The sequence below is a fragment of the Aspergillus puulaauensis genome, chromosome 8 (assembly GCF_016861865.1).
Source record: "Aspergillus puulaauensis MK2 DNA, chromosome 8, nearly complete sequence".
Taxonomy (NCBI): Eukaryota; Fungi; Ascomycota; class Eurotiomycetes; order Eurotiales; family Aspergillaceae; genus Aspergillus; species Aspergillus puulaauensis.
Genome location: NC_054864.1, coordinates 145,549 through 168,613, shown reverse-complemented (window position 1 = coordinate 168,613; position 23,065 = coordinate 145,549). Strand labels below are relative to the sequence as shown.

Sequence of the window (23,065 nt, the reverse complement as noted above, 5' to 3'; positions counted from 1 at the left end):
TAATATACCGCTACTACCTCATTTGTTATAAACTACTATTCCAAATATCTGAAGTATACCATGCCGTTCTATGCACAGCTTACCCGCGTCAGTGTAAGTTAATCCGATGTTGCACTGCAGTTCCAAATGAGAAAAAGGAGGGTATGTGATGCTAATTATATATAACAGACCGCTGATAAGAGTCCAGATGGGACGGGGCGCACGCTTATTACGGCTATGAATGAGTCTGTCTTGCAGAGATGGTTTGAGATCGCAAGCGGGAAAGGTGTCAAGATTTGGAAGCACGAAAAAGATTGGTTTACATGCGCAGCCTCGGTCTCAGACGGATGGCTAGATTGGATCGCCAACCAAAACGACGATACTCGGGGGAAGATCCTGTTTACCGGACTAGCAGATAGGCAGGGGGAGTCTGGGATCTGGGTTACCTTCCACAACCCGGAAGCCTAGTCGATCGCTGGTTGAACTTAGAACTGCTTAAGAATCAGTACTTGTTTTACTATGGATATCTGTTATTGCTGTCCCATATGATGTTGATTTTATCTTGCCTATATGTATGTTTTATGTTGTTCATTACCCTGTACATTCGTTTAGATTAAGGGCCTTGTCCAAGTTACTATTAATATACCTATGAAAGTTATATTTCGGACAATCTACTAAGATTGATAGATACAAATGTACATACTCGTTTTAAACCGGGTATTTAGACTTTAGAGTCCTTTTAATACGTCGAGTGTCTGGCCCATTTTCCATCACCTAGTATGAGCAGTTATCAAAAACAGACAGCTTTATCGGAGGCTGGACATCTGTGAATAAGCTTTATCCAGCCAAGAATATTATTTACTATTCGACGTGAGGCTGAATGGGTATTCGTGAATGGGTAGTCATTGGCCCCAATACAGCTTAAATATGTTATAGTGTATATAACTTTCTACTCATTATAGACATAAAGGATATAAAGGAGCTATTCACTAATCAGTCTCCCCACCCAGCAGAAAGGATATCTTCTGAGAAATATTTAAACGCCATTCCTGGCACTTCACTGACCAGAAGTTTCTTCCCTGTCAGTCAGTGTGAACCCCAGCGCTGTCTACAAGAGGCTTCAGATATCCCACTCTGCTTGGCTTCCCTTCCTCCGTTTACGGAATACACTCGGAACATATTGTGTGACTCTGATCCATTTTAAGTGTGCTTGGCCATTTGATTTGGAGTTGCCCATTGCCTACCCATCAGGATGAATCACTTCTACTCCGGAGTAGCTGTTTGCAACGCTGTAAGTATTGACCTTCTGTCTTGTGGACCTTCCCCCAGAATATGCTAACACCCTATTCCTGTAGGTAGATGTGCCTTATGACCATCCACACGTTGTTTATATTTATGCCACAAGCTTGCCAATTCTGAACGATTGGTATTGTGAAATTAGACACAGTTTCAACAGGCCGGATCCCGCACACAGCGTGATTGAGGAAATCGCTCAAGGCTGGTACAGCTATGATCCGACCCACCTGGACATTGTCAATTCAATATACCTAAAACCCGAGATGAGGCGTTTTCTAGGTAAACTCTTTTTTATCCCAGTACCTGGTTATATGCACCCCTGCGAGCTACAGGGCCCCCTTCTAGTTGGGCTGTAAGCTAGGTGAGTTCACTTTTTGCACCCTAAAAGTGAACTAACCTAGTTGCATTGTGGGTGGTCAGCCAGCGTCCACACGGCTGTTTTGGACTGGGACCCGGCTATTATTCATGATATACATGATTGAGCGTTGAAGGGTTCCTTTTATTTTTCTTTTTTTCGTTTTCATTTTTTTTGTGTCTTTTGTTTTCTTTTGTCTGCGAGTGCCATGTATGTGTTTGTTTAGACAATGAAATTTACTAAAGCATATTATACTAGTGTTTACAATTAGGAAAGCTCGGTAGAACAGCACATATATTAATACTAACTAGTAGTACAATCAGGAGCACACACATCGTGCCTTCTAAGATAGTTGGGGCTACAAAAGCAAACCTGCTTCCTTTGAATTCTACCCCGGGCTGTGACCGAGGATGCGTCTGCCAACAGCAGGCAGTATTCATTCAACAAGTATTTGGTGTAGGGTGACTGATCGATTTATCCCTGAGGTATAGAACCACTGGCGGGATGACACTGATTGTATCAAAACAGTGAACCGGCGGCTGGTCTAGTTTAAACCTGACTATTTGACAAGTCTAGTGTCTGGTTGCACAGGCATATAAGCAGCATCATCGCGACTCAGCCCCTCGACTGGAAAAAGCAACCAAGTCACGGCAATAAAGCCGGCGTGATGGAGCAACAGAACAAACACAGCATTAAAGCAGAATCCGGAGGAGCCAGCCAATTGTCCATCAAATATCTTTTGGGTCGGTGGCCAGCTCTTAATGCCTATGATGTCTCTACGGACTGAGGGACACGAATTTCGACCAAGTCAAATCCGTCACTGGTGGTCCCAGCTTCCTGGCATTTGTATTTTCCTGCAGGCTACCGTAGTCGCCGCGACCGCAAAGGGGCCGAGGGCAACCATTCCTCATCCAGTGTATCCCGGCGCGAGAACGCGTACGGAGTATCAGGCGGACGACATCTAGCGCTGCAGCTTTTCCAAACCCTGCTCGTCACATAGCAAACTTCACATATTTCAGATGATGATCTGCGGTGTTGTCCGAGGGATACAACTCCAGGGGAAAGACGAGTCCTTCTGCATCATCCCGACGGGAACATGCATTCTTTTTTTTTTCGCACCGATCCTCGAATGTTCCCCGGCAACAAGGCCCCAGCCCGAACGAGGCCGAGAATAACAGGGCGATATATGCCCAGGCGATGGCCTGGCTTAATATTTACTGCAGACAACCGATGCACACCTTTGGATTGGTACCCGATGCCTGTACGCAGAATATCAGCATCTGAGTTGTGGTACTCGAGCTCCTAAGTTCGCTGCGCTAAAGCAGCCCGGTGCATCAAGTACACTGATGTATTTGTGCAAATGAGCAGCTGTACCATCCGGACTTTCTGCAAAGGTCTCCCAATCGGGGTTGCACCTGCGTCTACCTCCCTGCACCTACTGATCAAGACACTGGCTGTTGGCCGAACGAGGTCGACTCCCGACTATCCCTACCAGTCAAGCATGGAGTAAGTAAAGAGAAATAATGAATTGATTGTGCCCATTCATGTTTTCTTTGTATCTGCATGGGCCTCGCAAAGTTCCATCGTCGTCTCTAGTTGCCAAGTTACCGTCTGCTGGAGAAATGCTTAAATATCACGGGCGATCCCAGATAAGGACATTTCCTCCTCAGCATCCCGATTCCATGCTCCCTTGACTTTGCTTATTGCGAACACCCCCAACTTTTGAAGTCCATCAATTCAAGCCCTGTGCCTCTGTCAGCGGCTTAACGAACAATTCTTTCTTGGGGGCCTTGGGACCAAAGAAAGCATCACCGCACCCTTCGATCTACCATGGTAAGTTTCGCCGGCTTTGTAGGAGCTTTTCTGATTATAGTGAAACTCATTGGCAGGCAATGACTGCCCGAAACCGATGCATCCAGGGGCTATTCGGCCTGACGGCTGGCGAGACGGAGCAATATCCCGGCATTAATACGTTCTGCGATTTCCTGGAGAGTCAGTTCGAGGGGCAGTTTAGGACTTTTGATGACAGGATATGGGTGGCCCTGAACAGACCAAAGCCATCGAACACGGACGACTTCTGGAGCTGGTGTGCCGACGTCTGTCGTGCGTTTAACCAGCTGCGTCGTGTCAGTAGGGACCGACCACAAGCCGGTGGTGAGGCCCAGCCGGCTACTGACAATCTGGAACCGACAATGCACGATGTGTTGAGGGAGATTCTTCCAACCAGATCGAGTGGCGGGACGGATGCTACAGACCAACAGAAAGTCCTTGTCGCCAACGCCGTGCTGAAGACATTGTGCTCTCTCTCGACAGCAATCACCCTCGATGGTCGAACGCAACCACGGGAAAATCGCCCAGGAACCCCCGAAAGCCGCCAGGTCGAGGAAGGGACTGCAAACCAGGTATCTTTGACCATACCTAACCACCCCCGCGATATCATTTGGCATGGACCCCTCAGTTCATATGTGCGAACGCCATTTCAAGACTACACACGGGAATTGAGGAGGCCCGAAGAGACGGATGTTGGCAATGATGCCTTGTACGAGTCAAGTCTGACCTACGCCTCTCTCAGACGGTTTGGTGCCATTAAGATTGTGTGGGTAGAGACACTGAAGGATCACCTGGTGTTTGACGAAGTCGCTCGCACCCTGTCAATTTTCAGGTTCCCGTCTGTCTGTGTGGTGAGGATCAAGAAGCCGAACGCCTTTCTTATCGACAAAAAGTATGTTAATTGCTTGGTGTCGTCCGACGGCCTTTACTTGCTGACTGTTCGTCCTATTCTATTAGCATCACCAATTGGACTATGAACCCCAACCCATTTCGACCAGAGAATGATATCGAGGATCATGGCAGCCTGTACAGAGAGGCGCTGCTCTCGTATCGCCTTCTCTTTGGGCAGTCCGGGGAGTCACGGAAACTCCTGAGCAGGGAATTGAAGACCCATAGAGCACGAGGAGCTTTGGCTGATCCTTTCTTGGACCAACTATCGTCGTGCCGCTGGTCTTTGGGTAATACAGTGTCGCCCTTTGAAAGCTCATTGCTTCCGGAGTCTCTCCTGGACGACAACGGGGGGATAATGGACTGGCCTACGTACTCGAGAGTTGATTTCCCTTTCTTTGGAAACCAACTCCGTCGCCTGCAGGAATATGGAAACAAACACCCACCCACCGGTTTCTGGGAGTATTTCAGCGACCGCAGGTATCCACGAGAGAGATTCGCTGCCCAGGCGGCGGTCGTCATTGGCACAATGAGCATTCTCCTCAGCGCGGGTCAATTGGTAGTTGCGATTGTTGGAGCGACCCGAAATTTGCAATAGTAGTATTGCACGAGTTAGTTAGATATTTGCTTTGAACCTTGCAGTCAATACCTTGCCGTCGATTACCATGCCTGATCGTACTTTCTTGTCAACTGTAGAGAATCAGAATGAGGCGAATGAAAACGAGTTGAGATAGAATCTGCTGACAAAGCGTCTCGTGGGTTTCCACCGACTGTGTGTACCTAACTGCGTCTCATTCTCAACACCATCATGGATGTCCCGATCGCAGCCAATGTCCTGGGCACCACCGGTGCAGTGAGTCTTTTCCCTTGTCAACTGATCCCAACTAACGACGTTCAGGTCTGCTGGTCCGTCCAGGTGAGAAACATCTCGCAGCCCTCATTGCGTGGCTGACCTCCACAGCTTCTGCCTCAGATCTTCATCAACTATCGGCGCCACGACACCGAAGGACTGCGGGCGTCCATGATGATGCTGTGGGCCATCGCCGGCGTCCCGCTTGGCGTGTACAATATCGTCGAGGAGCTGAATGTGGCGCTGCGCGTCCAGGCCCAGATCCTGACTTTTCTCAGCCTTGTCACCTGGGCCCAGTGTCTTTACTACGGAAAGGTTAGTTTGATCGTTGCGTGATGGCGGAGTCTCATGATTCGTTGTAGAAATACTCAATCTCGAGGTGTGCCGCCGCGGTCATGTCTCTTCTTGTGATACTGGGAGGTATCGAGACCGGCTTGATCTTTGCCCTGCGTGCCGCTAAAGACCGGGGTTTTGAATGGCCGATGATTCTGATGGCTGTTCTAAGCGCATGCTTTCTTGCTGCGGGTGTTCTGCGACACTACTGGGATATATACGTGCATCGCACCGTGCGTGGAATCAGCTTTATCTTCGTCGGAATTGATGCCGCTGGTGATTTATTCTCGCTCGTATCCATCGGTGTGTTACCTTGCACGACACTTGAATAGCCTCTATTGCTTACATATGGCAGTGTTTGAATCGCAGATAGACAGCCTGGGCATGGTGATATACGGAACCGAGCTGGTGCTGTGGATCGGGGTTTTCATCTGCGGCTTCGTGTTTAATTTCCTGCCTTGGATTACAGAGCGATCGAAGAAACAGCGAGCTGCTGCAAGAGAACCAGTGACTCTCCACCAGATGCCATCGTCGACATCTGTTTTCCGGACGGCGTCTGGGTCTGATGTCGTGAGGAGAATCCCACAACGCTCTTAGTATCTGTATTCTACCACGGCTTCCTTTTGCTATCAAGTGTTCACTGGACTTGAATTAGACGATCGCAGCTAGTACAGTAGAACATCATCATCCACTTCCCCCCTCCAACCCGCCAGTACACCCTTCAACGAATTCACCGTCTCCTCAGCATATCCCGGCCCCGGGACACCGGTCGGCACTTTAGCCGGATCCCCCGCTACCCAAGCCACGGGCTCAGTGCTCCGATCAGCATACGCCTTCCTCAGCCCCTGGACGAAATCAGGAGCGAACCCGCGGCCGAAGATCACGGCGCGCGGCGGCTGGCTGTAGTTGTGCGTGCCGATGTCGTTGGGCGTGGCAGACTGCGGGTCGCGACCGGCTAGGAGGACCGGGAGGTCGGCGTGCGCGCTCTCCGGTGAGGTGATGAAGTGGATTACTGTCTTGTTAGTACTCAGTAGATAGAGGGGGGATTTGTGGTACCTTCGTAGTCTGGGAGGAGGAGTTGCGATACGGGTCTACCTACGGCGGCGGTGCGGCCGCACAGAATGACGGGGATGGGGATACGAGGCATGTCTGGAGTGGTTTGTTGGAGGATGGGACAGCTGGGAGTACTCCGTATTTATAATTATAAACTTCTGCACGGACGCTGAATTACTAAGTAATCCTGCGGTCAGCAGATACATGACGTTGTCCCATGGTATTGGACAGAAGTATTGATATAGATTGGTAAAAACGAATGCAGACTCGATAGTATTGAAGGTACTAGTCCCACAGACCTACTTGTTCCTTGTCTATTGAACGATAAGACTCTATACAGCTGCCTTGATGTACGGAATCCCCGTCAACTTGAATCCCCTCTCCGACAGCTGCACCGGCTTGCGTGGACTGTGGCGGTTATACGGGTCCGGCTCCCCGTTGCGATAAACCGGCAATTCAACAACATGCATAGCATTCGGCCAATGGGTCGTCATTTTAGTTTCTGACAATCAGCTGTTGAATTTACTTGATATCAGCGAGACATACCTTCAAACGCCATCTTCTTCGTCAGGAGCTGCTCCTCGCTAGCGTCTGCCACCGGCATGTAGCACGTATACACGCAGAATCTCGGCTGCGACGTCTTGGACGAGAGGTTGTAATGCGGCGTGCGCGAGTCCCCTGTCTATTAGTATCGTCTTTATAATATGGTAACGACTTACATAGTAAGAGATCACCCGGCTCGGCGGTGATCTTGGTCCACTCGCAGCCCTTATCCTGGAGCCATTTCCTCCCGGCGTCGGTGAAGCCGTACCACTCTTTTGTCCTGTACCTATCAGCCTCATACAACCAGGTAGAGGCAGAAACTGGTAGAAAGGTAGGTATACCACGACCAGATCCGCTCCTCGTCCTTAAACACCTCATGAAACTCCTCACTCAGCAAATGCGCCCCCTTGCACACAATCAACCCGCCATCATCAGCCCCATTCGGCAGCAGATTCACCAGTCCCTGCAAGCACCGAAACCCCGGCTTCGCGGGGTCCTGGTCCTGATGCGGCCACGGGGTGTTCGGCTTGACGTCCGCCCGGTTCGGGAAGCCGATGTTCACGGAGTCGAACGAGACGATGAGGTCTGGTGTGTCGTAGACCGCTTCGAAAGCGCGCACGACGCCTGGTTCTTGACGGACGGCCCATGTGAAGGATTCGTGCGAGACTGCGTAGCCGAGACACATTCCCTTCTCGTTGATGTCGGGCAGGTGGTCTTTGTGGATTGTGGATGGGTCGTTGCGGCTGTAGCCTAGGTTGCTGGTGCTGTGAGTTGCTGCTGCTGCTGCTACCTACTGCCGTGTATGATGTGAGGGGGAATGGGGGGGCTTACAATCCTTCTAGCCACTCGTGGATCTCGTCTGCGTATTTGAGGGCGCGCTCGCGAGGGACTGCGTTTTTGACTACCGCGACGCCGTCTCTTAGGAGGTCGTCGCGGAAGTCGCCATAGTGGACGTCTGTGCCGTGAGCGAAGAGTCGGCCGGGCGGCACAGTGGTGGTGGTAGTAGTGGTAGTGGACATTTTACCTATACTTTATTTGAATGGATGATGATGGTTTCTTCGGTATGGAATGTTGGACTGTTCTATATCCAGTGTTCACTTTTATATCCAGTGTTCATGACGCTATACAAGCCGGTCCGGCTCGGTTGGGTCCGGTTCGGTTGACAGTCGGTTATCGGTATATCTGTATCAGACTAATTGCTACTGCGCGAGCTGCGGGGGGTTGTCCTGTCGTGTCGGATGTCCACATCTTGATGTTGATCGGTAGTGGAGCCGAGATTCGACATTGCATACGGCGATTTAGAAGTCTACCACAGAAGCCAGTTAACAGAATAGTCATTACTATGAGTAGATGGTAGTTAGGATAAGTGGGTTGATGTATTGTCTATAACCCTAATACAAACACATAAGACAAATCAACTATACACCAACCCACCCCCTAACAACCCGCCTAACCCTATAACCCAAGAAAAACATCGGCACCGCACCCAGCGCCAACACCGCACAGATAACCATCTCCACCACCATCGTCATATCATACCCAATCGACCTTACAGCCGGCAACGTCGCATAGCTCAGCCCAAACGAAATAATGCCGCGCCCCGCACAAACCACGACCAGGAACGGCGCCGCGCGCAGCGGGAAACTATCCACGGCGTATGTGATCCCGACGATATTGGCGCCGAGGAAGGCGAAGAAACTCGCGTTGTAGGCGACGACGATTGCGCTGGCGTGCCAGTCTTCTGGGAAGGAGGCGGCCTGCCCGTAGATGATGCCGCAGATGACGCCGACGGTGGCGGGGATTGTGATCACCGGCAGCCGGTATTCGGGTTTGTAGATGCCGTTGTTGCGTTTTGTGAAGGTGCGGATTGTGATGTCGCTGCCGTAGCCGAGGAGGGGGAGGAAGATGATGCAGCTGATGATTTGGCCTGCTTGCACGGAGCCAAGCGAGGTGAAGGCGAAGTTGTAGGGGGGTGCGAGCAGGATGGTGGAGAATGTTGCGGACTGGAAGATGTAGACGCCGAGGAAGGCGCCGTTTAGCAGCAGCAGCCAGAGGGTGATAGGGATGCAGACGCCTTGCAGAACGTGGTTGTAGAAGACGGGGATGTCGTTCCACCGCGGTTTTACAACTGACAGGGAAAGCTCGTGGCGCCATGTTCGTGGGCCATATTGCTCCACATCGAGCACTGTCCCGTATGCCGAGCGGACAGCGCCAGATTCTGTATTATCCGGCTTGAGCACAGTCTCGCCGCGCATATCGGGGGCGGACCGTTCAAAGGAGGACTCTGACACGAAGACCACCGAGAACAGCAGGATAACGGCGTTCATAATAGCGAAGAACCCATACCACCATCTCCATCCCCACGCCGCAACCATGTACGTCGACACCACGAAGAACACGCCCGCCGTGACATTCTGGATAAAGATGAACCAGGCTAGTTTCCGTCCACGCTCATGTAGGAAGTGGATTTCTTGTATGATTGCCGGCGAGAGCGCCTCGCTTTGACCGGCCGCCAGGGACATGATATTGCGGCCGGCGATGTGACTCCCCAGGCTTTGAGAACAGGCGCACCAGATTCCCGTTGCTATGAGGAGGACCATCGACGCCAGGAAGACAGGCCGACGGCCGCAGCTCAGAGCGAATGGCATGCTGATGAGATTGCCGAGTCCCATGAACAGGGTAGGGTATGTTAGGAGGTCGTTTGCGCGTTCTTCTTCGCCCGGATACTGCTGCTGGATGACGGAGAAGATGGGGCCCATTCCTGAGCACAGCGCCACGGATGTGCAGCTGTAGGCTGAGACCAGCACTAGGAGGATCCATTTTCGCCACGGTGGGAGGTTCAGGGGGTCTAACCATTAGTCTTTTAGTCTTGCGACGGCGTGTGCTGGAGTCTAACCTTTGGGATCTGCTGATGGGGTTGGGATGAGAACTGTGTCGCTTCCTCTGAGCAGTTCGACGTCCCCTGGTGCTCCTGGGCTGATGATTTCCTCGTGTATGGCGTCGCCTTTGTCCATTGTGGTGGTGCAGTTAAGCTGGCATGTACATGGAACTCATCCCCACTCTTTATACCCCGACTATGAACAACAAATCCTCCCTTGATTATCACTTCCAGTTTAAGGAAACCAGAGTCTATAATCTGCTGCTGTCCACGCGTGGAGCCGCGACCCGAACCGCCAACCGAACCGAACCGGTGGACATTATTCTACTATAAGTTTATAACAGTGCTCCATACGCATCCACGACGGAGTAAGCAAACAAAATGACCGTGAAGTTCAACGTCGCCATCCCCATCGAAGAGCTCAAGGCCCCCGAACTCGGGCACGGCGGGTACGAGGGCCTGAACCCTCGGTCTGAGATCCTACCGCAAGGCCACACAACCGCAGCCGGAAGACGCGCTCTACCATGCGATATCCAGGTTGATCACGATGTCGCTATCGTCGTGCGAGACGGCTGCACATTGTACGCTGATATCCATCGCCCCCCCGATTCACCCAGCCTGCACCGGTCCACCCCCGCCATCGTCTGCTGGGGTCCGTTCGGGAAGAAATTCAACGGCATCGAATCCCTGCGGCTCATGACGCCGTGGAATCTAGGGATACCGGATGGAACGCTGAGCGGGCTCGAGAAATTCGAGGCGCCGGATCCAGCGGAGTTTGTGCCGCGCGGGTATGCGATTGTCAATGTCGACTCGCGCGGCGCGTTTGATTCCCAGGGCCGCATGGCGATCATGGGCACGCAGGAAGCGCAGGATGGATATGATGTGATTGAATGGATTGCGCAGCAGCAGTGGTGTAATGGGAGTGTGGGGATGGCGGGGAACTCGCATCTGGCTATCATCCAGTGGTTTATTGCGGCGCTGCAGCCGCCGTCGTTGAAGGCTATTGCCCCTTGGGAGGGCTGTGGGGATCTCTACCGCGAGCAGTTTGCCCGGGGGGGTATATATGGCGGGGATTTGTTCGACCATCTTATTGTTAAGTATATGCTGCGTGGGCGGCAGGGGATGGAGAGCTTTCGGGAGATGTATAAGCAGCACCCGCTTGCCTCGGACTGGTGGAATGACAAGAGGCCTGATATGAGGAAGATCAATATTCCAACGTATATCACCGGGACCTGGACGAATACCATGCACGGCATGGGTGCCATTCGCGGCTTGGTGGAGGTGCAGTCGCCGCATAAATGGCTGCGCTGGCATCCTTACCAGGAATGGTACGATCTATGGGGAAACCCAGACGCAACCACTGAGCTGCTTAGTTTCTTCGACCGGTATTTAAAAGGCGTGGAGAATGGCTGGGAAGATACTCCGCGCGTCAGGATGGCCATTCTGCGGTACGGCGAGAGCAATCCGATAGCCAACATCGCCGAGCCGGACTTTCCATTACCACGCACCGTCTATCGCAAGGCGTACCTTGACAAGGAGGGCTTGCTTCTGGACCAGCCGTCATCAACCTCAGGGGCAGTCTCTTATAACCCCGAAGATCCCGGAGATACGGCCAAGTTCACGTACACGTTCGCCCAGCGCACGCAGCTGGTCGGCATCCCCAAGGCCGTGCTCTACATGCGGTGCGACGACTACGACGACATGGACGTTTTCGTGGTCCTGAGCAAGCTGTCTGCGTCTGGGGAGCTCATGTATAACCTCAATATACCGTGGAAAGGCCTGCCCGTGTCGTCTATTGATGAAATCCCATCCGACAAGCGGACAGAGGTTATCCTCTACCAAGGCCCAACGGGGATTCTTCGCGCATCGAACCGCGCGATCGACAGTGCCAAATCCATGCATCCGAACTGGCCATTATACACACACGAAAAGGAAGACAAGATCAAGCCTGGCACAGTCACGCGTTTGGAAATCGGGATCTGGGGAATGGGGGTGGAGTATGAAGCAGGCGAGAGTCTGCAGCTGCGCGTCAGTGGGCATTACCAGGGGATTTCGAATTTCGGGACACCCGACCATGTCAGGAATAAAGGATTTCATTGGGTTCATACTGGGGGGGAGTATGACAGTCATTTGGTGTTGCCGTTTGTATAGAAAAACACACTGTAAAGCTAAATATACTGTAGGTATAGCTACTCGCTACTCTCAAACAAATGGCTTAGATCATTCCAGTCCCACCCTGCCCAATCTAGTGCTGATGGACCCCAGGTATTCAGCATCGGTTCCATAAAAGACAGCGAGTTGCTGGCTCCGAATGGCAGCGGTACCTGGCCCTGTAGACACTCCTCGGCGTATCCCTCCAGCGCTGACAAGACACCGTCCACTCTTTGCCCGTCCTCCAGCCGTGTATACTGCTGTCTGATCACTGCAATTCCAGCTTTCATGAGCTGCACAATTAGCCTGATAATAAAACAATACCAAAAAAAGGGACATACTTCAAAATCAGCCCTCACCAGAAGTGACCGCCGTTCGCGCAGAATATGCACAGCGAGGACATACACCGCGGGCAATGGCGAAGTCAGCGTATTTAAATACGACGGAAGGCCCGAATCGACCATAGCAACGGTCAGTTTGATCATCTCGCGCGCGGCCTCGACGCAGATACTCGCCCCGTTGGCGATGCGCGCCTTCCACGGCTTCCCGGTGCCGTAGCGCTCGATTACGTCGTGGATTTCGGAGGGTTCGATGAGGAGGACGCTGCGGTTGAGAAGGATGAGGCTGATTTGTTGTTGGTTAGTTTGTTGGTTTGTTGGTTTGTACGGAGGACGTTGGGTGGCTCACGCGTAGTTGTAGTAGAAAGACAGGAATGCAGATTGCTGCGAGGCCGGATCTGATATAGCTGGCCCAGGCCTGTATTCGAATTAGCCTCTCTCAATGTCTCGATAGTATATGGTGGTGTACTTCAACTCAGGTATCCCCCTCCACCACCGATCCAGCAACATGGCCAGTTCACCCCCCGTCCGGACCTTCTCCTCGATTGCCTCGTCGACGGTCTGCGGGAGCCACTCCTCGCGCCGCCAGGTGCCGGCTGCGCGGTCCTGCATTTCGTGTAGTGTATTCGCGAGACTGATACACGCCCATTTATACTTCTCTGCTGAAGTCGGGGTATGCATGTCGCTTGATGCAGTGGAAGAACGGGAGAGAACGCGGTCCGAGATCGAGGACGCGCGCCCGGTTTCAAAAGTCAGGATCTTTTCGAACACGTAGATGCACCACCATGTATTGGATCTTTCATGATTTGGTTGCTCTCCGGCTGGGTGGTTGAGTCCGATGGATTGGGCGACGGAAATACCGAGGGCGAGAATGTCCCAGGCCCAGGTGATTTGGTCGCTGCTTCGGAGGACGATGGAGAAGAGGAGGATGGCTTGGATGGAATGGAGGGTTCGTTCTGCGACGATGTGCCCGAGGAGCGTGTTGCAGTGGTTGATGTATGAGGATTTCCTGGTCTGGTCTGTCATGCCGACACTCGCGATGAGGTAGGCTAGTGCTTCATCGGAGGGACACTCAGCAGGGGAATCGCAGATCCGGCTGATCTGAGCATCAGAGAGAAAGGGGAGTATAGAGCAGACTGTTTGTCTGAAGGTCTGTCCGAGAGTCTGCATCTCGGCTGGTGGGGGCAGGGCTGGTGCAGGAGCGGGCCCTGACTGCGAGCTGGCCCTCATTGAAGGCAACGCTGGATAAGGAGCAGGAATGCGCAGTCGATAGAAAGCCAGATCCAGCCACTCGGTCATGATCTCGAACATGCATCCCCCGACGAACCGGGGCATCATGGGGAGCCGTCCACTGCGCCAGCCTGACCGGTCCCAGCATTGCGCGGAGCGACCGTGGCTGGTTGAGGGTGGCGAAGCTGACACTGGGGTGTTAAGTGTCTGTATGTGTGGTTGTGACTCTGGTGTGTCTGCTATAGACCGCCGGCGATGCGTCACGACTGCACCAGCGCGTCTCTTGTCGGTGGTGATGCATTGCACCCCGGCGATGCGGCAGTTGCGACACGAGGGCTGCTGCTCGTCGCATCGTGTCTTTTTCACCCGGCAGTGGTTGCATGCGTAGGACAGCCGCTTGCGCTTGGAGTCCATCTCAAAGTTCCATGCTCAGTGTGATGATGGAGGGGCAGTTAGTTTATATATGATCTCCACCTCCCGAGCCTCGGCCCCATACAATAATACACTCATGAATTATTACTTATACAGGATTATATTACTATACAGAATGCTCCTCGCTCTTTGGCACTCTCCACCCCCTCTCCAGCCCAAAGATCTTGCCTGTGATAATACCCTTGATGGTGAAGATATTGACCACAATCCACATCACAACCAGCATCAGCAGCAGCGCCGTCGACCACACGTTAAACGCCGGCGAGTCCATCTCCTTGCCCATCTGCACCGCTGCATTCGTATACACGCCCTACCAATTAGCCAACCTGCCCAAGGTAGTGATTTGGTGAATACTCACCCACGGAAAAATCAACGCCCACGCCCTCAACGAAAACTCCACATTCCTCCACCCGCCAGACTGCACATGCAGGGTATAAACAATACTCAGGATCGCAAACAGCCACCAAAACGTCGAAAAGCCCCACGCCATGACGCCCGCAAACTGGCTCACAAACGATATCGGCACCGCCGCTTGCTCCGTAAGCAGCGTGCCCCGGTTATACTCCCCGAAGCTGTGCGAGACGGCGCTTCCTAGGATGTGCAGCGCGAAACTCGCCTGCCCGAATGGTCCGCACAACACCATGTCCTGGTATGCGTTATCCCGCACCGGGGAGAGCTGGTCGAAGTGGTGGTACATGATGCAGGCGTCGACGCAGATGGTCAGCGCCATCCCGGCGCCGAGTTCCATGTATGAGATGATGATTGCGGGGACACGGAGGCGGGCGCTTAGACTGCTGTTCTCGGCGATTGTGCCCCCTCCTGCGGCGGAGGTGAGGATTGAGATCATGGGGAGGAGGAAGGATGGGGGAACGTGTTCGAGGCCGGATGGCTGCATTTTGAGTTGCAGGTAGGGGACCCCGATTACGCTGGTGATGGAGAGGGCGGTGGAGATCCACCAGAGGATGTAGGCGACGAGGTCGGCGGAGCCGGTGTATTGCAGGGAGATCATGTCGATTATGGAGGTGAAGGCGATGGGGATGCTGGAGAGGCAGGAGGCTTCGACGACGCTGGTGCGGATCTGGTGGAGGACGTGTTTTGGGTAGAGGATTGCCCGGGTGATGTAGATTATGAGGCTTAGAATGAAAAGCACAATTGCGTAGATCCAGACGATTTTGGCGAGGACGGGGAGCGCGTCGAATTGGTAGTGAAGCTGGTGCAGGATGACGGCGATGATGGCCACGCCCTGGGGGGCCAGGAACCACGACGACGAGAAATTCCACACGGCCAGCAGAATCGGCCGCGCTGGATGCAGCTCTTCAGACATGTCGCCGGTGTTGTGAAAGAGTTCCTCTATACACACTGTAAAAGATTATGGGTTCAGGCAGTGACGAGGCCGTGATGTCATAGATCCCATAACCAGTCTTATACTAAGTATATAGAGTGCAAAGATAAGTAGTGTAAATCAATACATATACTGCTTCATATCCTCCGGCACACCCAGATCCTGCGGCGCATCATCCCTGATTCTATACCACTTCGGCTTCGTCTCGACAAATATATGACACTCCAACTCAGGAACAGGCACCGCAGACTCCTCCTCATTAACCGTGACAGCCACAATCCCCGTCTCCTGCGGTCTCTTATCATAGACCATTGTCAGCGGCGCATGGCACGAACTGCAGACAGTTCGCGTGGCAAAGTCGGTAAGCCGTAGTTCGACGACGGCTGCGTTTTCAATCCAGTGGAAGTGCTCGCTTTGCACGTTCACGAAGGGCGCAAAGGGCGCGCCGTGCACGAGCTGGCATATTGTGCAGTAGCAGAAGGAGAGGCCGTAGATGGGACTGGTGGTTTGGTAGCGTGTCTTGCCGCAGTAGCAGCTGCCGATGACGGTGGGAGATGCCATAGCCATGTCGATGTGATTTCAAAGGATGGATTGTCTTTGAAGGACTGGGCTGTAAATAAATATAGAGATGTACCCCTCATTACATCACGATGCGACCTCGTATATGCATGCGACAATCCTACATGTCCTGATACCTGATACTATTGGCCATATCAAGACAGCCAAGCAGCTGTCCCGTATTTGTCAGTGGTATATGAAACTACAAATTATATTAGTTAGTATAGTTACGATGGCCACCGCGGCGCATTCAAAATCAACCCCATCAGCATCCCCGACAACAGCGCCGTCACAGGCACCGTAATCACCCAGCCAAAGTAGATCCACGCAACAAGACGCACGTTGATGCAGCGCCAGTCGCCGTTCGCCAGACCGACGCCAATTGACGCCCCGGCTATGCATTGTGTCTGCTGTCGTTAGACTAGTCTTTTACGAAGGGAAGTAAAGGAGGTAAAGGGGGTGGGGTACCGTTGACACTGGCAGTCTCAGCCGCGTCGCGATCAAGATAGTCATGGCGCTGCTCAGTTCCATGCAGAACCCGCGCGACGGCGACATCAGGGTCAGTCTGTTTCCGAGATTGCGCATGAGATGGTATCCGTATGTCATGAGGCCGAGCACAATGGCGCCGCCGCCGAAGCATCTACCCAGTCAGCCTAACCCTGAGTATAGGGTATAAATAAGTTCAAACGTACAACACCCACGTCGGCACAGGGACGTGGCTCTGGATCTCCCCGCTCTGCCAAACGATATACGTGGTTGCAAACGGCGCAATTGCATTCGCGACGTCGTTGGCCCCGTGCACGAAGGACGCCGTTGCCGCGGTTAAGATCTGTAACGAGCTGTACATGTACTCGGCCCTGTTATCGAAGCGCGACGCCCGCGCGTGCATGTCCTGGATGTCCCACGTTAACACGGTCTGCCGCTTCTGCGCCTGGATTACGTCTTGCTCCAGCCCGTGGTAGAGGATGCGTTGGATGGTCCACCAGATCACCGGCCAGCTTGTCCATGGACCCGGGGGGCGGGGAGGGATGCCGTCGACGATCCCGGGAGGTTGGCCGTCTAGGCGTTCTGGGTCGTTGTAGTTTGTGGATTGGATGGATTGGAGGAGGTGTTCTGAGGCGCGCAGGCATTTGAGCTCGTCTTGGGTGAGGTGGCCCCGGTAGTAGTCTTTTATATTGAGGCTGCTGCGTCCGGCTGGGGGAGGGCTTGGGAGAGGCCGCGTGAGCAGGAAGGGCCCGCGCCAGATATCGTACCATTTCAGTTGCCAGTCCTCGTTCATGACGCGGCGCCACAGGTAGGGGAGCAGGAAGAGGATTTGCAGGATCACACAGCCGGTTGCGACGGTTATCACGGAGACGGAGACCTGCATGGCGTTCAGCTCGACGTCGAGCTGGATGCCCTTCCACACGATGAGCACTGGGCTGTTAGCTTGATTCAACGGCTTTAGGCGAGTCTTACTGGTTAATCCCCCGATCGCAAAGAAGGAGTAGATCGGGATGGAGAAGAGAGCTCTGTGCACGGCGTATTTGCTCGACAACACGAACCGCTTCGTGATGAGAAACATGATTGCGCCGAGTGCCCCTGCTATCCCAGGAGCAACCCCCCAGGCTGCAAACACCTGCGCGACACCATGCCAGCCCCAGTGTATCTGCTTTATCCCAACCGAGGCCGTGCCCGCACCGACCAGGCCGCCGATGATCGAGTGCGTCGTGCTAACCGGCAGTCCGAAGCGCGTCGCGATCGTCAAAAAGGTCGACGACCCGATGATGGCGCACATCATGGCGAGCATGAGCACGGCCGGCTCAGCCTCGTACAACTGGGGATCGATAATCCGCTCTCGCACGGTTTCGGCGACTCGCGAGCCTACACTGACGGACCCGGCGAATTCCATGCAGGCAGCGATCACCATCGCCTGCTTGAGAGTCAGGGACCGCGAGGAGACCGACGAGGCGAAGGAGTTGGCGACATCGTTGGCCCCTAGCTGAGTCAATACGCAACTTTGTAGAGTAGACGTTTAGCAGACCTATGTTCCAGGCATCGAGAAAGGCGAATATGGTCGTCACCGCGAAGATGTAGTCATACTGGTGGAGTGCCATAGGCTCGAGTAGTCGAAGATCAGGCAGGCAGACATGATGAACTCGCAGCTGTCATGAGCTGACACAGATCGTTTTAATAAAGACCCCCACAGTGGGTAGAGTACTGTCCAAGATAATCTGATGAAGCCCAAGCTTCTTGGCTGGAGGGAGCAGCCCACGTGGTGGTGACAAGCCCTGGCAGTGGCCGCCATGACTCGCAGGACAATAAGAAGGCTATTATTCCTTTTCTTTCTTTAACGAGCGTATATCTCAAGATCGATCATTCCACTTAAGCAGTTGAGTCTCCAGTCCTCTAGGTCCAGATGATCCCAGATCGTGGATAACCAGCCGAACACCTTACCCACAGTTCAAAGTGGACCGACCTTCCAGACTTGATTATCAACCTGTGTGTTTAACTGTTAGTGTTTCCCTGTCAGTGCTAACTTCCGCGATATGCGCGTATCGTCCGTGCATCCACCGCGCCCAGACTGGTCTCGAGTCTCGACGTAGCCAACACTGCACTGCCCGGCCCGTGGACAGGGTCGCATCTCTGAATGGCTAGTAAGGACAGGTAAGATGTCAGATTAAGGCAACGTGCAGGATACACAGCAGATATACGTTGTCATACATAACTAGCCCCATCTAGCTCGAAATGTATTTATTTTTCCTGCCGCATCCCGAAGCACAGGAGTCACGCTGTGTAACGACCGGGTAGTGACAGCAAACCCGCAGATGGAATGAATACGTTGTACAGACTGGAGCAATGCAAACGCAGACTGTAACAGGAACAACCTTTACTGAACTACTCCTCCCAAATGATACTGCTAAGCCCCGTGGATGAATTACTCGCCTGTCCGGGCTCCCCAACCTGCACATTCGCAACCAGTCTACCAAGCTTTCCACTCTCCGGATCCCTCCTGATAACGGCGACATTAGATGAAGCCTGGTTCCCAATTGCCAGCAGGGTTCCGTTCTTGTTAATAGCGAAGGTGCGTGGGATGGTGCCATATGAAGAGCTGATTTCGCTGAATCTCACAGTGCCATTGGGTAACTGCACCAATGTCGCTAGGGAGTCATTTGGAGGAAAGCTCTGGTCAAACCGAATTGAAGCGTACAGGGAATTTCCATGCATGCGGAGCTCCGATAGCGAAGCATTAGCTGGGAACTCTCCGCCTGGATACGGTACGAAGGATTGGGTCTCCTTAAAATCGAGACAACCGGAGGATGGATAGGAGACGGCGAATGCATTAAAGTGTCCTCCCAACTCACTGACAGTGTATAACATAGTCGTTGGAGTCTGCCTTGAATGCGCAGAGTTCGACTTCCAAAACAGCCCGTGTCGCGGCCCACTGCCAGCGGTGTAGTTCAAACTCGGACACGCATTCAGATGCCCTGAGGTGTTGTCAATGGCATACACCCGGACCTGGTCGGCGCCTAAATCGGGAACCAGCATGAAAGAACCGGTTGGATCAAGGATGACCTGGTGCGGGTGCGGCGCATCCTGCTCTGGTCTGATACCGGGCTGGGATAGTTCGTAGCGGAAGACCTGCATGGCCTCATCATCAGAACGGAGAGGGAGTTTGAATGTCGACAGTGCAGAGCCGGCGCTGATCAGAGTTAGTCTGTCATAGCTGTCTCAAAAGGATTGCCTACTAATGGGCAACGGCCAAGTACTTCGCTCCGTGCTTGCCATACATGACACTGTGCACCGCGGCGCCCAAGTCCACGGCTGTGGCGAGTTCGGTCATTCTGCCCTTATTGTCCACTGCATATGAACTCAATGAGCCATTGACAGTCGCATCGCCGGCGTGGTCAGAGCAGTAGAGTGTGCGTGTATGGGAGTCAAACGTCAGCCAACTAGGGCCAGCGCCACATGTCTTCAAAGATGAAGTAATTGAAAGTGAACTTCCCCCGTCAAGAGAAAGAGAATAGATATTACCGTCATAGTGAGTGGCGTAGAGGTTGGCGGCGGCTGCCAGGGAGAGGAATAAAAGATGCCGAAACATGGTGATTGGGAATGGAGAAATCGAGGGGACGGAATTATTTATGCCGTTATATCACTGCCAGTATTTTAATTAAATTGGAGACAGCATCCCCGCATTTATTCCAGTTGCAGCATTGGGCTGACTGCACCGTCGGCATATGCTCAGTTCAATAGCCGGAGATGAATTGAGCTTCTATCTGCGGGATTACAATAAAATGAAGCCGGGCAAATGGCTTCGCATCGCCAGTGCCGCCAGACATGACCAAATATCAGCCTTCTTTACTGGCGACGCCTGTTCGCAATAAACATCTCCTCTCCTGCACCGCAGAGTGCAATCTTGAAGGCCATTCTGGCGCCCACGAAACAACTGCTTCTCGCGCTTCGCTGCGAGTTTGGGTTCTAACATTGGGACTCTGCGGATGAAAGGCGTTCATCTCCTTCAGGGTCGAGAAGGAGCTGGGTATCTTATCTTGAGCTGCCGTCTGGCTGAAAGCCGAGAAGCCCTGTATCAGGAGCTCGAGCCCGCTGCTGTGAATCCCACCACCATAATCACCGACCACCAGTTGGTTTTGGGATGGTAGCCACCTTGCTCCACCCAGAGGGCGTATACTTGTTGTTTGGTCGAGTGGAATCAATTCAGCCTAGCCACTGGAAGATAGTGCGTTGGGCCTGCTACCCTCCCGATGCGCAGCTGGGTTTCACTAAGCAGCGCGATCTCTACAGTCTTGGGTTGTGTATCTAGGGTGGATGGGAAGCTGTACAGATGCAGTGAAGAGACTTGTCGATTCTACTCCCTGGAGATGCATCCTTTGCTCACAATTAGTCCTTCAACCCTGAGCGTGTGATGCATGTAATCAGGCTTATTTGCAAATTGGTTAACTAGGTAGATATGGTAATTACATCTGATGAAGTACCTTCCCATCCGTGTGTATGAGAATCTGCCCGTCTTCACCCACTCGCTTCTTCATCGTCTCCTGTATATCAGCTGGCAAATCCCACGACACCTCACGGTCGAGCTCAATAGACCATGTCCACTTTTTCCGTTCTCCAGTAGCGCCCTCAAGGTCCGGCAGATTCATCTCGGCGAACTCGGGGGAATGAAGCTGAATCTCGACATCACGGCCGTGAATATATTCCGGGCCTCCTTTGGTCGTGACACTTAGATATTTCAGCTGCGGCATACCAAGTGTCGCTTCTACTAGGCTTCGAACCAACGGGTTGTACATTTCAGGGTCTGGGTTCTGTCTCCAGAGGTAAGGGATATTGCCGTTGAAGAATGCAGCGCGTACCTCATCTATTTCCCGGTCGTACATCTCGGGATTGGTTGACTCGGACTCGGACTCTACATCGGCTGCCATCTCAAATTCGTCCATTGGGTCAAGCTCTGTGGGGGCAGTCGCTGCAGGATCCCCCGTGTAATACCACCGGCCGTCATAAGTTGTGATGGTCATGTCCACGTCCAGCTCAGTGAGGTAGGGAAATTCTGTAACACCCTGTCCTGTGCTCCATAGTGCCGGCGAAATAACGCATGAGCCTCCCATAATAAGTACCTGGAGGCTTCGCTGGGCTAACTTGCGTATTGTATGGCTCAGCACGTCCCCGTTTGGATAGGACGGGTCCTCTGATAGTGCTATGTTATAGTCATGGTTTTCCGGAGCCGAGTCTTGCATGGATAGGGCCAGGACCTCTAGCTTCTGCAGGGTTGGAGCCTCCAGCGCCTTGGCCAAGTCAGCCCTGTACTCTGCCCACGAGGCTTTATAGCGGGCAAGAACAGGCGGTAGTGTCAAATTCAGCTCACGCAGATTGGGTAAGGTCAGGAAGATATCTTTTAATGCTGTGGGATGGATCCGCCGGCCACCAGAAACCATGAAACTACTGGCACAATCCAGGGTAGGGAGCGTCACCCTTTCGCTATCAATAGTCAAGCTGTGGTTCGGGTAAAGCCACCGATATTCTTGAGATTCTCGGCCAAACACCTCATCTTCGAACTGGTCTGTCTTGGACTCCACAAGCAGATGGAGTTCGATCGTGGGTGTCTTGTCTTTCCAGGTGGAAAGTTCGTTCCACAGCGTCGTCAAGCCCTCGTGGAACGCGACAAGGTTAGCCTCGTGTTCCTTGCGTCGTTCCTTCTTGTAGCGACGGGAAGTCGGATATCGGGGCAGGTCTATATCGTATGCAAGTGACCGCAGCGATCTTTTGCGCCATGGATGGGCGCCGATTTCGCACAGTTGTTGGTGGCTGCCACTGGGGACGTATACCCTGCCAAAGGTAATCCGTTCCACGGCAACCTGGAATGGGTGCGATATTGTTGCATAGGGGGCCAATGAGGCATCAATGTCGAGGATAAACAGATTCCACACGATGATATCGATGAGCTCAGGGCTGAGGCTGGCGAGAGAGGCGGGCATTGTGGGATGAGAACAGAATGGAGAAACTGGCTGAATTTCTGTCGGAAGGAACGATCAACACGCCAAGACATGCGATATCATTACAGTAATACATGGAGATCTCGGCACTTCTGGCGTTTGGAAACGAGGGAAGTTTGTGAAAATGCCATGTGGGACTGCCCTTGATTCCTCTCTCTGGAAGTCTTTCAGACCACGCATGGACGCATGGGTCGACAACCTTTCAACAGTATCGCTGATAGAGTAACCCTCAGCCAGACAGTCACTGTTCATAGAACAGCTGCTGTTCCCACCGTAGTCGACGACCGAAGTGACTCAAATGATGTATGCTAGCTATTTATTACTCTATAGAAGGGTTAAACTACGTAGCCAACCTTGCTGTCCCTTCGCGTCACCCACATCCGTTGCGATATCTCCCTTATTGACAACCCTAGCTGGACTATTGGGGATCACAGCCCTAATCAGCAGTATCAACAACCATATTTGTCCCTCGTTGCTATCCATCCCCGACATAGCCGCCGAAGTTTGTGCAGGGATGTAGTAGT

At 52.9% G+C, this 23,065-nt stretch overlaps 13 protein-coding genes across 13 annotated transcripts; 4 read left to right on the top strand and 9 right to left on the bottom strand.

Moving 5' to 3' along the window:
• Positions 1–60: 60 nt before the first annotated feature.
• Positions 61–447, top strand: APUU_80069A (uncharacterized protein; the record flags this gene model as incomplete). Its single annotated transcript, XM_041696308.1, has 2 exons — positions 61–93; positions 169–447. 2 exons carry the CDS (start codon positions 61–63, stop codon positions 445–447), a joined length of 312 nt encoding a protein of 103 aa, XP_041561952.1.
• Positions 448–3,522: 3,075 nt separating this feature from the next.
• On the top strand, positions 3,523–4,946 carry APUU_80068A (uncharacterized protein; the record flags this gene model as incomplete). The annotated part of the gene is made up of 2 exons (XM_041696307.1): positions 3,523–4,352; positions 4,418–4,946. The coding sequence occupies 2 exons, from the start codon at positions 3,523–3,525 to the stop codon at positions 4,944–4,946; spliced, it is 1,359 nt and encodes a 452-aa protein (XP_041561951.1).
• Positions 4,947–5,156: 210 nt separating this feature from the next.
• Positions 5,157–6,128, top strand: APUU_80067A (PQ-loop repeat-containing protein; the record flags this gene model as incomplete). The annotated part of the gene is made up of 5 exons (XM_041696306.1): positions 5,157–5,201; positions 5,247–5,264; positions 5,310–5,513; positions 5,561–5,834; positions 5,887–6,128. 5 exons carry the CDS (start codon positions 5,157–5,159, stop codon positions 6,126–6,128), a joined length of 783 nt encoding a protein of 260 aa, XP_041561950.1.
• A 68-nt stretch (positions 6,129–6,196) lies between these two features.
• APUU_80066S (uncharacterized protein) lies at positions 6,197–6,678 on the bottom strand (the record flags this gene model as incomplete). The annotated part of the gene is made up of 2 exons (XM_041696305.1): positions 6,197–6,543; positions 6,588–6,678. The coding sequence occupies 2 exons, from the start codon at positions 6,676–6,678 to the stop codon at positions 6,197–6,199; spliced, it is 438 nt and encodes a 145-aa protein (XP_041561949.1).
• A 238-nt stretch (positions 6,679–6,916) lies between these two features.
• Positions 6,917–8,146, bottom strand: APUU_80065S (uncharacterized protein; the record flags this gene model as incomplete). Its single annotated transcript, XM_041696304.1, has 5 exons — positions 6,917–7,086; positions 7,131–7,262; positions 7,304–7,407; positions 7,469–7,885; positions 7,959–8,146. The coding sequence occupies 5 exons, from the start codon at positions 8,144–8,146 to the stop codon at positions 6,917–6,919; spliced, it is 1,011 nt and encodes a 336-aa protein (XP_041561948.1).
• A 399-nt stretch (positions 8,147–8,545) lies between these two features.
• APUU_80064S (uncharacterized protein) lies at positions 8,546–10,141 on the bottom strand (the record flags this gene model as incomplete). Its single annotated transcript, XM_041696303.1, has 2 exons — positions 8,546–9,975; positions 10,024–10,141. 2 exons carry the CDS (start codon positions 10,139–10,141, stop codon positions 8,546–8,548), a joined length of 1,548 nt encoding a protein of 515 aa, XP_041561947.1.
• A 245-nt stretch (positions 10,142–10,386) lies between these two features.
• APUU_80063A (CocE/NonD family hydrolase) lies at positions 10,387–12,156 on the top strand (the record flags this gene model as incomplete). Its single annotated transcript, XM_041696302.1, has 1 exon — positions 10,387–12,156. The coding sequence occupies one exon, from the start codon at positions 10,387–10,389 to the stop codon at positions 12,154–12,156; it is 1,770 nt and encodes a 589-aa protein (XP_041561946.1).
• Positions 12,157–12,194: 38 nt separating this feature from the next.
• On the bottom strand, positions 12,195–14,138 carry APUU_80062S (uncharacterized protein; the record flags this gene model as incomplete). Its single annotated transcript, XM_041696300.1, has 4 exons — positions 12,195–12,449; positions 12,498–12,780; positions 12,844–12,912; positions 12,964–14,138. 4 exons carry the CDS (start codon positions 14,136–14,138, stop codon positions 12,195–12,197), a joined length of 1,782 nt encoding a protein of 593 aa, XP_041561945.1.
• Positions 14,139–14,262: 124 nt separating this feature from the next.
• Positions 14,263–15,480, bottom strand: APUU_80061S (putative malic acid transport protein; the record flags this gene model as incomplete). Its single annotated transcript, XM_041696299.1, has 2 exons — positions 14,263–14,439; positions 14,515–15,480. The coding sequence occupies 2 exons, from the start codon at positions 15,478–15,480 to the stop codon at positions 14,263–14,265; spliced, it is 1,143 nt and encodes a 380-aa protein (XP_041561944.1).
• A 138-nt stretch (positions 15,481–15,618) lies between these two features.
• Positions 15,619–16,065, bottom strand: APUU_80060S (GFA family protein; the record flags this gene model as incomplete). Its single annotated transcript, XM_041696298.1, has 1 exon — positions 15,619–16,065. One exon carries the CDS (start codon positions 16,063–16,065, stop codon positions 15,619–15,621), a length of 447 nt encoding a protein of 148 aa, XP_041561943.1.
• Positions 16,066–16,283: 218 nt separating this feature from the next.
• Positions 16,284–18,152, bottom strand: PHO89_2 (inorganic phosphate transporter; the record flags this gene model as incomplete). The annotated part of the gene is made up of 5 exons (XM_041696297.1): positions 16,284–16,463; positions 16,525–16,696; positions 16,749–17,472; positions 17,515–18,033; positions 18,080–18,152. 5 exons carry the CDS (start codon positions 18,150–18,152, stop codon positions 16,284–16,286), a joined length of 1,668 nt encoding a protein of 555 aa, XP_041561942.1.
• Positions 18,153–18,933: 781 nt separating this feature from the next.
• APUU_80058S (lactonase family protein) lies at positions 18,934–20,137 on the bottom strand (the record flags this gene model as incomplete). Its single annotated transcript, XM_041696296.1, has 2 exons — positions 18,934–19,738; positions 19,785–20,137. The coding sequence occupies 2 exons, from the start codon at positions 20,135–20,137 to the stop codon at positions 18,934–18,936; spliced, it is 1,158 nt and encodes a 385-aa protein (XP_041561941.1).
• An 874-nt stretch (positions 20,138–21,011) lies between these two features.
• Positions 21,012–22,523, bottom strand: APUU_80057S (uncharacterized protein; the record flags this gene model as incomplete). Its single annotated transcript, XM_041696295.1, has 1 exon — positions 21,012–22,523. The coding sequence occupies one exon, from the start codon at positions 22,521–22,523 to the stop codon at positions 21,012–21,014; it is 1,512 nt and encodes a 503-aa protein (XP_041561940.1).
• Between the last annotated feature and the right edge of the window lie 542 nt (positions 22,524–23,065).